General features: G+C 35.9%; 1 protein-coding gene across 2 annotated transcripts; it reads left to right on the top strand.

Annotated features, from left to right (window-relative positions):
- Positions 1-833: 833 nt before the first annotated feature.
- On the top strand, positions 834-12,223 carry LOC114934509 (thyrotropin-releasing hormone-degrading ectoenzyme-like). 2 transcript variants are annotated; one of them, XM_085485312.1, is made up of 15 exons: positions 834-941; positions 1,450-1,546; positions 2,198-2,539; positions 2,676-2,831; positions 2,939-3,247; positions 3,415-3,598; positions 4,008-4,445; positions 7,080-7,284; positions 7,543-7,796; positions 9,100-9,287; positions 9,511-9,678; positions 10,039-10,197; positions 10,368-10,440; positions 10,582-10,686; positions 11,017-12,223. In XM_085485312.1, exons 1-15 carry the CDS (start codon positions 920-922, stop codon positions 11,083-11,085), a joined length of 2,769 nt encoding a protein of 922 aa, XP_085341438.1. In that variant the 5' UTR covers positions 834-919; the 3' UTR covers positions 11,086-12,223. The 2 variants fall into 2 exon arrangements, with proteins under 2 accessions (XP_085341438.1, XP_085341437.1); XM_085485311.1 differs by having other exon boundaries at positions 1,342-1,546.
- The last annotated feature ends 164 nt before the right edge of the window (positions 12,224-12,387 follow it).

Genomic DNA, 12,387 nt, shown 5'->3' with positions numbered 1-12,387 from the left:
GGAAGATTCTCATGCGACTAACTCAAAAGCTAGATGCTAATGTGTAGATGTATCTAATCGTAGTCGCAGCACATTAAGCACACATTAGATACCCACGTGTTTGTTGCAATTATCCAATCGATCTACTTAAGCGAATTAACTATCTCTTAATAAACGTCCCTTAATAATTTATACAAAAATTACTGACAATAATAAATCGTTATAATAATAAGTCATTAAACACAATTATCCATTTTTAAAAAAGACATGTTAGGTGCAGCTTGCGCTTGTGTTGTTCTGGAAGATAATTAAAAACAAATTGATAACTCGTAAAAAAATTGCATACTATAATATAAATTTGATTGAACTTTTTTATATTTTGCAAACATTCTAGGTTGCACCTTGCATAAATAGCAATAGATTTGAGATGTAGTCGACTAATTGACATAATGCTGACTCTAGTAGACATTCAATTAAATGATATTATCTTCAATTTCGCAATATACAATAATATTTTGGGATTAGTGAAATTGTTTTCCGATCAATCTTGCCTATTTCGTCTGCGGTAATTAATAGACGAAACGACCTCGACGTTTCCTCGATTCTTTACCGAAAGCTTATAAATTACAAGTGTAGAACGATGATGTCCGCGTATATTCTTGTCCGATGTATTGCATAACAAAACGCGTGCTTGTCATGACAGAACAAGCCCCGCGAGCAAGTTACGGGCGATCGACGGTAAACTAAACCTGAATGATGATGTTCGATGTCCAAGTGCCTCTCTTGATGTATTTTTGGCGGGCACATCTGGCCGAAGCACCGGGCCCTTGACGCGTTTTCCGTCTTTCGGACGTAGTCGCCGACAGTTACTCGTCGTGGCAATGTTCGTTCGTTTGTTAGATCCTGCGGGAGCGTAACACCTGTTCGCCAATAAGTGGATATGGAGGATCGCCAAGCACAAGGTAAGCATGGGGTAGCATCGAAGGAAGAAATGATCAAAAAGTGTCATTAGGATATAGAAACACAATGTGCAATTTAGAATTTAGCATATTTTTAATCAACCAGTTACACATTACATGACATAGTACTAATTATATATATATACACAGTGCTTTTACAAATCGTGAAAAATGCTCATTTTGATTAAACAGATAAGCAATACATAGGATGATTATTAATGTCTTAACCGAATTGATACTGACAAATATATATGCGAGGAATTTGAAAACTAATTTATACTTTGATTACTGATTAGAGAAACTGCCGTTTTTATTATTTATAACTTTTATATAATTTGTCTCTATATTTTATTGTAACCAATAAAAATATGTAAAATTTCATAAAGGATAAAAAATGCTTCAGAAAGTTCGCGTCATGGATGGTACATGAAAATACGAATCGCAGTAATGATATTCATCTGCGTGGCCGTCAGTTCGATGATTATTTTTTGGTTCATCAATTCGATTATAGAACATCGGCGGGATGGTAGATACAAGGGGTCAAACAAAAGGGGTAAAATGGCCTATTTGGAAAGGCTATCCGATCAAGTTTTACCATTGGAATACACGTGAGCACAAACAAAATATTTAATAAATATATAAATAATATATTATATATAAATAACAAAGAAATAAAAAAAAAATATTTTTCTGTTTATTGCAATCTTTAAAAATTAAGAGTTTTGTTAAATTTTATACTAATGCGTACGATAAGTTACTCACAATTGTTCGAATTTTTTAATATCAATTAAATACCAAAAACTGAATAAATGTGCACTAAATATAATCGAGAATTTGCTTTAAAAAATTTCTTTATAATTTTATTAGCAAAAAATGCGCGATATTTAAATAAACTTTTCCTAATTTTAGATCTCGAATTGAAGTAGTATATGCAATGTAAAATTAACAAATTTGTCACAGTCAATGGTGATGGACTGACATTGAATTTTCTGTCTGCGCCGCGTGTCAATCATCCGAATGATTGATATCGCAGACGTAAACTAGAATATCTGTAACGCATAACTTTACTTGCTTTTTGCTTGCTGAGACTAAGATTAACATTAGAATTTAATCATATCGTAACAGCGAGAAAATAAATATTTAGAGCAAGTAGCACATCTAAATTAAAACGGCTGAACTATATAATATATAAATTCGTGTTGCTTTTACTTTTTGATCATTCGTAACCTTCGACTTTTTGAAAAAAAATTTACTTGCAGCTTAAAAATAATCCCTATACTAGAGGAGAAAAATTTCACGACGATCGGCGTCGCACAGATTCAATTTTATTCCAAGATCCCAACTAAGCACATACGCTTTCACGCCAGCAAGCTCTTCATTCAAAATATTAGCGTGAAAGAATATCGTTCGCCAAACGTATCAACGCTAATTAACAAGTACGTTGTGATGGACAAGGAAGATTTCATAGATGTATTTTTTTTGCAACTACTAATGGCGGGAGAGACTTACGTTTTGCACGTAAAATATACGATTCCATTGCATCTGGAGCCGATAGGATTTTTTAGAAGCGCGCACATCGATCGCGATACCAACGAAACCAGGTGACAGTTAATGATATTACTTTGTTATCATCAATGTAATCTGTTGATATCGACACAAAATTAAATTTTGTAATAAAATAGTGCAATTTGTGTTTGCGTTACACAAATTTATAGCTTGCAAATATCTTGCCTTTAGATGGATAGCAGTGTCAAATTTCTCTCCAAATCATGCTCGTACGGCTTTTCCATGCTTCGACGAGCCTTGGATCAAGACGCCGTTCCGGATTTCAATTGGCAGAAAGTCTAACATGCAATCGCACTCGAATTCAATGCGAAAAATCACCGAAGAAATGTAAACGTTAAATGCAAAGACTTATATAAGACTTATATATTCGCGTTTAATTATATACAAAGTTTGATTATAAAATATTCAAATTTAATCCAGTTTCTTATCTTCAGTCGTAATATGCCAGGATATGTTTGGGACCATTACGAGAAGACATTTCCGATGTCCACTTACTTGGTCGCCTTTATGGTTACCGATTTCGCGAGTTACAAAATTCCCGTCACCGATCGACCATCGCATACGATCTTTTTCAGAAAAGAGGTTGCAAATAATACACAATATATCAGCAATTTAATACCGAAGTTGCTCCATTTAATTCAGAACTTTACCAAATTTTATTATGAATTGGACAAACTGGATATGATTGTGGTCCCCGAATTTGCTTATTCCGCGATGGAAAACTGGGGCCTTATAACATTTCGGTAAATAGACTTGTAATAACTTAACTTTTTCGCAAGAGGTAGAATTAGAATTTTTCTCTTCAAACGTGATTGGTATTTGGCTGTTTCTTAAAAAAAATTGTAAAATTGTAATGTGTTAAGCAGCTGAAATTTCAAACTATTGATATTGTTATATTGATATTTTTTAGAGAAGACTCCATCCTTATAAAGGAAACTGACGATATCGCTAACGTTAAGAAAGAATTTGCTGGTATCGCGGCCCACGAAGTCGCTCATCAATGGTTCGGTAATCTGGTAACACCAAAATGGTGGGACGACGTATGGTTGAAAGAAGGATTCTCCTCATTTTTCGCATACTTAGCATTAAGTGTGGTAAAGTGTTTACAAATCAATAATTAAATTCAATCTTAATCTTCCTTCTTTTTTCAAAAGTTTCACAAAATTACGAGTATCTCTCTTCACATAATTTTCTATTCCCTACCAATTTTATTGCTATTCTATTTTCAACATTTTAATTAAATCCTAATCTTCCTTCCTTTTCCAAAAGTTTCACAATTATGCGAATATCCCTCTTCATATAATAACTTTTCTACCAATTCTATTGCTTTTCTATTTTCAACATTTCTGATAACTGATTAATAATAATTAATTGATCGATAGCTTGTTTAATTATGTCTTCATGGTTCACGAGAAGTAATTATGAATTTTTATAGTTGCACAATCATGACGTTGTAGCACTCAGTCCGACGATTACCTTGCTATTACCCCCTTGATCTTCCAGCTCGAGCCTGCGTCCTGGGACCTGCAAGCCAGCTTCCTGATCGAGTACCGCGACGTGTTTGACAGCGACGCCGACGAAACGGCACACCCATTGCATATTGATCTGAGCGAACTGAGCTCGCTCGCCGACGTCTTCGATTTGACGTCGTACGTCAAGGGTAATTGCATGGCGCACATGATCTATCATTTTCTGGGTGAGCGGATCTTTCTGTCGTCTATGCGTCGCTACATGCACACATACTGCTACCGCGGCGCTAATCAGACGGATCTCTGGAGCGCTTTTCAGGCCGAGATCGACGAAACAAACGGGCTACCGACTTCTTCTTCTTCTTCGGGGCTCTGTATGAAGGACGTTATGCGAACTTGGACGTATCAGGCAGGCTTCCCTGTCCTACACGTCCGACAGAATCGTGAAACCGGTGCGATCGAGCTTACGCAGGTGCGTCATATTTATCGCAGATCGATCTACATAGGCGTGTTTCTTCATCTCTCTCCCTTGTTTCGTCGACGACAAATTATTTATCGATGGAATGCGTTAACGACGATATTAATCATCGTTATTTCTTCAAAGAAACGAGAGAAAAAGGACGTTATGCGGCTTTACGAATAAATTATACAGGATGCTTCTGTGTATATTTTAATCTCTCGGCTACAGATCTCCTCCGATTAATCTGGAATCAAGTTTTTTCTTTGCGAAATTTTGATCGAGTTTCATATTTAGCCACGAGCTTTTATTATTTTGGATTAATCAGTAATTGAATTTTTTACTATGTGTAATTCTGTTTATGTAAATTTCATGTGTGTGATATTAAATGTAAAGGTCATTTATTTTTTGATTGAAAGTTAAATTATAATTGAAGAGGTAATTTAAAAATTTAATTGCTGACAAACGAATAATTTCTAAATTAATTTATTGTCTGTTATATGTCACTAATTTTTTTCAATTCAACATTTTTCCTTCTTCCAATTTCTCTTTTTTTATAATATATATATATATATATTGTTATGTCCGTGTCCCGCCCGGTTTGACGATACATCCCTGTATTATACGATCGTCAGGATTTTCTATTAGGATCTTCTATCAGGGTCTTCTATCAGGGTCTTCTATCAGGATCTTCTATCGTCGCTAAGAAGCTGTTTATGTCTATCGATGCGTTTTGTTCTGGTCTAGCTGTCGTGCGGTGAGGACGTATCCTCTGACAGCTGATCGGCGGATATATTTGCATTAGGATTAATGCACGTAATATTATATTGTATCGCTACGGTTTATTGGCTTCTAATATTAAAGTTTATTGCTTTACTACGCGAGTGTATTCATTTCCGGCGTGTGAGCGTTTGAGTGCGCGCGACATTTCTTCGAGATAAAAGAAGGGTGGTCGCGGACGTAACATTTTGGGGGCTCGTCCGGGATCGTTCAGACGTAACACGAGCCACGAGCCGTAGTGAAAAAGACAAATATTTCGTGTGTGTGTGCGGTGAAAAGGTTACGATGTCTTTGGTGCATTCTCCGAGGATTACTCGTTCGCAAGCTTCGTCACGAGCAATGATCGGCGAAGAACAACAGTCGACTCCACTTCGAGCGATTAACAGCGAGGAAACTTCCGAGCGCGTGGACGCTTTACAGGAGGCGTTGGAACAAATTAGAGAATTGCGAGAGGAACGTTCACAACAGCAGGCTCAATTTTTGACGATGCTGCAACAGCGGGACGAGGAACTGCACCGATTACAGGAAAGACTCGTTACATGGAAAATAACCAGCTAAGTCCTTCACATAATAGAATTCCGAACAACACCACACATAGAAATAGTGAATTAAACACAAAGTGCTAGAATAAGTAAAATTAGAAATAATTTTTATTATAAGGGAAATTTGGACGGAAGAATTTGTCGATTTAAAATAGTTCCGATGTTTCTATTCTTAGTGAGAGATTTCTGAAAGGAAGATTGTGCATTCGGACAGATTAGCTCCTTTTTATAGTCGAAACTTGCATTAGAATCGGAACCCACGATAGGTTACTTGTACTTTTAATAAAATTGTGTATTCTTCAATTTTTCTGCCGTAAGATTTGTTTTTCAGGAAAATCTTATTTGGCAACAAAAAAAAAGGACCTGATGAAGATGAGAGAGATAAAAGGGATGAAGACTACCTCACAAAAAAAGGGACGAAGACTGCTTCACCCCGTGGTTATTTTGATCCGTGGTTTTTCCCGGGGGCTTTGGGCAAATGCCGAGGCAGAGGCTTGAGGAGTCCTTTAAAAGGGCGTTGGGTCCACGGAATGTTACCCCTCTCTTGCCTGAAGAATTTTTGGGACTTTGAGGAAAATTCCTGGAATCAATGAAGTCGATTGGACCCAAGATGGTGTGCAGTTCGTTGTACCTGGAACAGCAGTTCGGGGAGAACATGGAGTCACATCGGGGACTGTAATTCGGCGAGGTTCCTGTAAAAAATTGTTCTGGATCTGTCTATTGAATTAATTGTCGGGACGACAATTTTGAAGAGGAGGGGGCAAGTGTTATGTCCGTGTCCCGCCCGGTTTGACGATACATCCCTGTATTATACGATCGTCAGGATTTTCTATTAGGATCTTCTATCAGGGTCTTCTATCAGGGTCTTCTATCAGGATCTTCTATCGTCGCTAAGAAGCTGTTTATGTCTATCGATGCGTTTTGTTCTGGTCTAGCTGTCGTGCGGTGAGGACGTATCCTCTGACAGCTGATCGGCGGATATATTTGTATTAGGATTAATGCACGTAATATTATATTGTATCGCTACGGTTTATTGGCTTCTAATATTAAAGTTTATTGCTTTACTACGCGAGTGTATTCATTTCCGGCGTGTGAGCGTTTGAGTGCGCGCGACATTTCTTCGAGATAAAAGAAGGGTGGTCGCGGACGTAACAATATATATATTTCATACATAAATAAATATTTAAAGTTAATGATAATATTTCATATAAAAGCATTATGAATAACTTTTATGGAAAAATATCGCAATAGATGTAAAACGCAACCGTGAAATATCTGCAGTGGACGTCGATAAAAATTGCTCACTTATACGATATTTGTGTTTCAGGATCGATTTTATCATTATGGCCTAAATAGTACGAGCGAAGAGTTATGGCATATCCCGTTGACGTGGACAACCGAAAATGAACAGCAATTTGGTAATACCCTGCCGAAGGCATGGATGGTCAAGAAACGCATGAAAATTAACGACACTGCTCTGAGCCGGGCGACTTCCAACAATCAGTGGATTCTGTTCAATATCAATCAAACGGGTAATATCACTGTCGTAACATCCGCTGTTCAATTAAGAAGATAATATCCAGAGCGATATTTTTACCGTCAATGATCGGTGTCGATCAATTTGAAAATGTATCCGACCCACTTCATATATTTTACAAATACTTATTTCATATACGGAATATTTAAGTATCTCGAGATAAATAGTTATATACAATACCATTTTTTTCTATCGCTTTCAAATTTTGCACAACATTTCTATCAATAGTTTATCGTTCTATTATATTTTACAGCTTTGTATCGTGTCAATTATGATGTAGAAAATTGGAAATTGCTGACAAAATCTTTCCGAGCTTTGCCACAAGTAGCAAAAGTGCAAGTGCTGACCGACTCGTTTGCAATAGTTAACGCTGGACTGCTCGATAAAAGAATTATGTGGAATATTCTTGAGAAACTGGAAGCGGAGAAAGGAGAGATGTTGTGGACACCCGCGATACCTTTATTGACTACCATCCAGAGTCGTCTTTGGAACTCAAGTACATTCAAGGTAATATGAGATCATCGTCGGGTACCTTTATACTCAATATTCATATAATAAAAAAAAGATTTTGTTAATTATTAACAATAGATTTTTTTCTGATGACGAAACATGTAATTATACGCTTGTAAATTGATGGATCCGTAAATTTTCGCGATATTTTCGCTGCGTTTGCGGCTTAATCAAATTCTTTTGTGATCATAGATTGTAAGAAAAAAATTTGAGCACATTTCGTTTTATTATTAATTTATACGGCCGCGGCGCGCGATAAGATATGCGAGATATAATCGATGCCGCCTCGCGCGATCTAAATCGTCCGCTATGCAGTTCTACCTTATGTCGTTATTACGCGCAGTTAAGACTTAAGTATGGCATTATAAAGCGTATGATTATCCCTGAGACAGATATATAAGCGATCATCGGCCCATCGGCCGTCGTTACGATTCGACGTACTCAATTAGGTCGGAGGACTCAATCATTATTTGCACCGAAATACGAGGCACGTAACATTTAATTAAGCACTCGCGCCGACCAATGTTACCGTAACAGTTTCCTTTTCACAGAAGCCATTATTGCAAAAATATACGAGAGAGGACGGTCTCTCTGCCGCGAGTAAAGAGGCGGATCCCGCTCGCGATTTCTTTGGACGCTTCGTGTCCGTAAACCCTAACGTGCCAAATTAAATAAATACGCCGCGGCGTATCTTCGCGTTTTAATCCACCCGGTTTATTGCTCGTAAATTCTGAATAAATGGAATTACTCTCTTACTCGTTGCGCGAATCAACCGCAGATCTCCATAATGTTGCGATAAATATCGCTGCCACGATTACTTTGCCTTCCTTCTCGCAATTTCACAAGAACATTTTCATGTTTTGCAAAAAAGGCGAAACGAAGGCTTGAAACGGGAGAGTGACATTTGTTTGAACTGGAGCAGCAGTTTGTAATTTCCTTTTATATAGAACAGCAATTCTGCACAATGCATAGAAAATTGAAAACAGAGAAGAAGAAGATGTATCATTCTTAAGTTATACATAAAACAATAATTTTGTTATTCTGAAAATTATTTTTAAATTATAAAATAATTGATTATTTTTGATGTGTGTTTGCCGATATCATTTTAATTACTATAATATCTTTTAATATTTATAATGTATATATTAGTTGCATTTTGCTCCCTTTGAATTATAGGTATATTTTAGCTTTAAAAATATTAATATAATTAATTTTTCTCTTACTTCATGTTTAATAGTTTATTTTACATTGAAATTTTTTGGCCTGAAGAAAAAGCAGAAATTTAATCGGCTTCTTCCAGTTCGTGATGTGCAAATTCATAGATGGGATATATAGCAAAATGGCACCGTCGTTAATTGATAAAGATCCTGTGCTGTGGACAGAATTCGAACTCAATATAATGAAATCGGCATGTTTAGCAGGTCATCGAGCGTGTTTAATAACAGCTCTCAATTTTACTGTCCAGATGCTACGAAACGAATCAGACTCGTAAGTAGCGCTGTAACTGCTACAAATATTGATCGTATATTTAATGTTGAAATGTAACTACTAGTTATTTCTTTTTTATTTATTTATTATCGACGCGATGTGTATATTAAATGAAAATCAGTATTCGCAGTTAATATGAATATGTTTAACGAAAATATAATAACGAAAATATGTTTTAACAATAAACACTATTATGATAAAAAAATATCACCGTTTAAACTAGTGTTCCAGAGAAATTTCGTAGCTGGACGTACTGTACATTTATGAAAGCTGCCACGGACGAACAATGGTTAGCATTCTTGAAAAGGTACAACAAATCATCAATGATGTACGAAATGAAAAGCCTCGCTTTTGCATTAGGATGTCACGTTAATTCAAGTCTGTTAAAAAGGTAAATTATATAAAAGATAAGTATATAAAAATAAAAATTATTTACACACCCGAATCCTTCATATAATATTTAAAAAGCATCAAGAATACTTCAGTTGCTTTCAATTAGAAATATTTCATTTCTTATATGTCATACTATTTTATTATTTAGAAACAGATTTGTGTAATTAATCCTTGGTTACTTTTACATAAAATCATTTTAATCTTATTATAAAATAAGAGAATTTATGTATATAGTTTTAAACATATATATTTTAAATAAAAAATAAATATTTTCTTAACTATAAAAGATAATATGTACATATATTAATATACCATTCTTGCGAATCAAAAATTATGTTAATATAATGAATGCTTTCAGATATCTGCCTGTGATATTTTCACAAAAGAATACGCCTAAACTTGCAGAAGAAATTCTAACATCCGTTGCGTTAAATCCACATGGATATCACGTTGCAATAGAGTTCCTAATTCAACATTGGGATAAATTTAATATGAATAAAACAGAAGAACATATTTAGTAAGTGAAATAAATTTACGCGTAATGACAAGTGTCAGCTGTTTCAAATTTTTCTCGAAAAACCAACGATTGAAAATTTTTATTTAAAAATATTGCGTGATTTTTCTGTACATTTTATATTCATACATATTCCAATTCCTTAATACGATATTTTCATACCTTACTTCCAGCGCGAATGTTACTCTGATCAATATGTTGCGTGCCTTCAAAAACCATATTCGTCAAGAAGAGGACGTGGAATGGGTAAGAAAATTGCACGAATGGTGAAACTTAATGAGGATCGGAAAGTGAACGAAGTAGCGTTCCTCAAAAACCGATATGCATATCTCACGGGTATAAAAAGTGTCGAATTATTATATAACCATCACGCTCTTTCTTTCCCAGCTAAGACGACTAAGAGGAAAGAGCGAGAAATACGACACCGTGATCGGACAGGTTATTAATAGAGCCCGGACCAATGTCGCGTGGTATAAGAAAGAAAAAAATGAGGTAACGGGTCTCTGATTATTCAGAAAGTGAAACGAAGTTCCGCACCTGACAGCCAAACTTCACTCGGTTCAAAAATCTTCTCGGTTTATTTTTCATTTGTGCTGTTTCATCAGCCAATCGGCTTATTATGACGATTGTTACTTAATGGCATTTAATGAATTCTGATGTATTTACCACCTATCGTAATTTACATGACAAAGTAAGAAAGTATACACATGATCAAACGAATCCTTTCATAGCTGTTTATGTGTTGTCAGTTTTAAAAGGAACGAGAAAGTTTGCCTGCAAAGTGCTAACATTTGATTCTTGAATACATATATTCTTTTGCAGATGTTGAAGATACTGAAGGAAATTTCTACGAGATACTCCGAAACGAGAAATTGCAGGAAACGGAATTAACTGTGTTGAAGATCCATGCAAACCCTCAGTGCCAGCTATTAGTAGATTACAAAAAATCAATAAAATAATCACAAATAATTGATAGAACACGTGAATACCGAGATATAATTTTCCATAAAAAACCGCGTTTTCACTTCCGCATTAATGAAACTATTTTTCATCAGTGGTGAAAATAATATAAAATAAAGAATGTTTATTTTTTTATAAGATCATGAAATGTAGATAGCTTCTACACAGAATTGTGTGCTAATTTTTTTTCTCGAAACACGAAAAGATAGTAGAAGAAATATTCTAGGATCCAAAGGATGATTGATCTTTGTCGTCTTTTTTTCACGTGTTCGAAATCATCCCTCGAGCATCGAAGGTAGTGAAAATAATTCATCAATTCGTACGAAATAATCAGTTGCAGGATTATTGATTCCGCATCGCGGACGTGTGCAGATAAATTCGGGATATCGTCAGCATCCCCCGAGGATTGTTACTTGAGAAGTTCTTGCCGCGGGAAGCGCCGGCGGAACCCTGCTCCTAATCGGGCAGTAACGAGCCGGGCTTTCGTGTGGTCGGAGAATGTTGCTAAGTAAGGGATTGATTCACGAGCAGTTATAATACCGCCAAACCGAAGGCCCTAATAGATTCAGGTCAATGCCACTACCGTTCTCCGAAGTCGTTTATTATGTGGGAAGAGCGGACCCCGTTCTTATGCCACACAGGTCGCCGGTAACCTGTGTGTGCAACGCAGCAGCGGTAGGATTCGCCAGGAACGCCGAAGTCGAAGGACCCATCGAGAGAACCTCTCTCTATCCACACGAGGGGATTCTGCCTCCGCGCGGTGTCTTCTTTTTTATTTTCACGTGCGCCTCTCCCGATGTGGTTCATTGGACAAAAATGAAATGAAACACGATTCGATTCACCTTTTCCTCTTCATCTTTGTATTTTTTTTTTTCTATATTGATCACGTTGTACGATTAGAAGGAAACATACTATACTGAAATTGAATAAAAATTCTGTTGTACTTGAAATTAAATATTTTTTTATTATTATATAATAAATAATTAATTTTAACAGATTTCTGGGAAGGTTTCTTACACAATATAATATGCTTAAATTTGTGTGTAGAAAATAAAACTGTTAATAGTAATATGTATCTTTTTTTGCCGATTGAAATTGCAAAGTTTGTGGAGGGAAGTTGATTGGTAACTTTCTCACGCCTGAATGGTTACCCTTTGAAAAAAAAAATCTCACGCCAAGTTATTTTGACCAGCATAGTTACACGAGTGGCGTTTAAGTTCATTTTTGAAGAAT

The sequence above is a fragment of the Nylanderia fulva genome, unplaced genomic scaffold, assembly GCF_048542155.1.
Source record: "Nylanderia fulva isolate GAGA-0341 unplaced genomic scaffold, ASM4854215v1 Scaffold36, whole genome shotgun sequence".
In the NCBI taxonomy this organism is placed as follows: Eukaryota; Metazoa; Arthropoda; class Insecta; order Hymenoptera; family Formicidae; genus Nylanderia; species Nylanderia fulva.
This window is presented reverse-complemented; position numbering and strand designations above follow the sequence as displayed.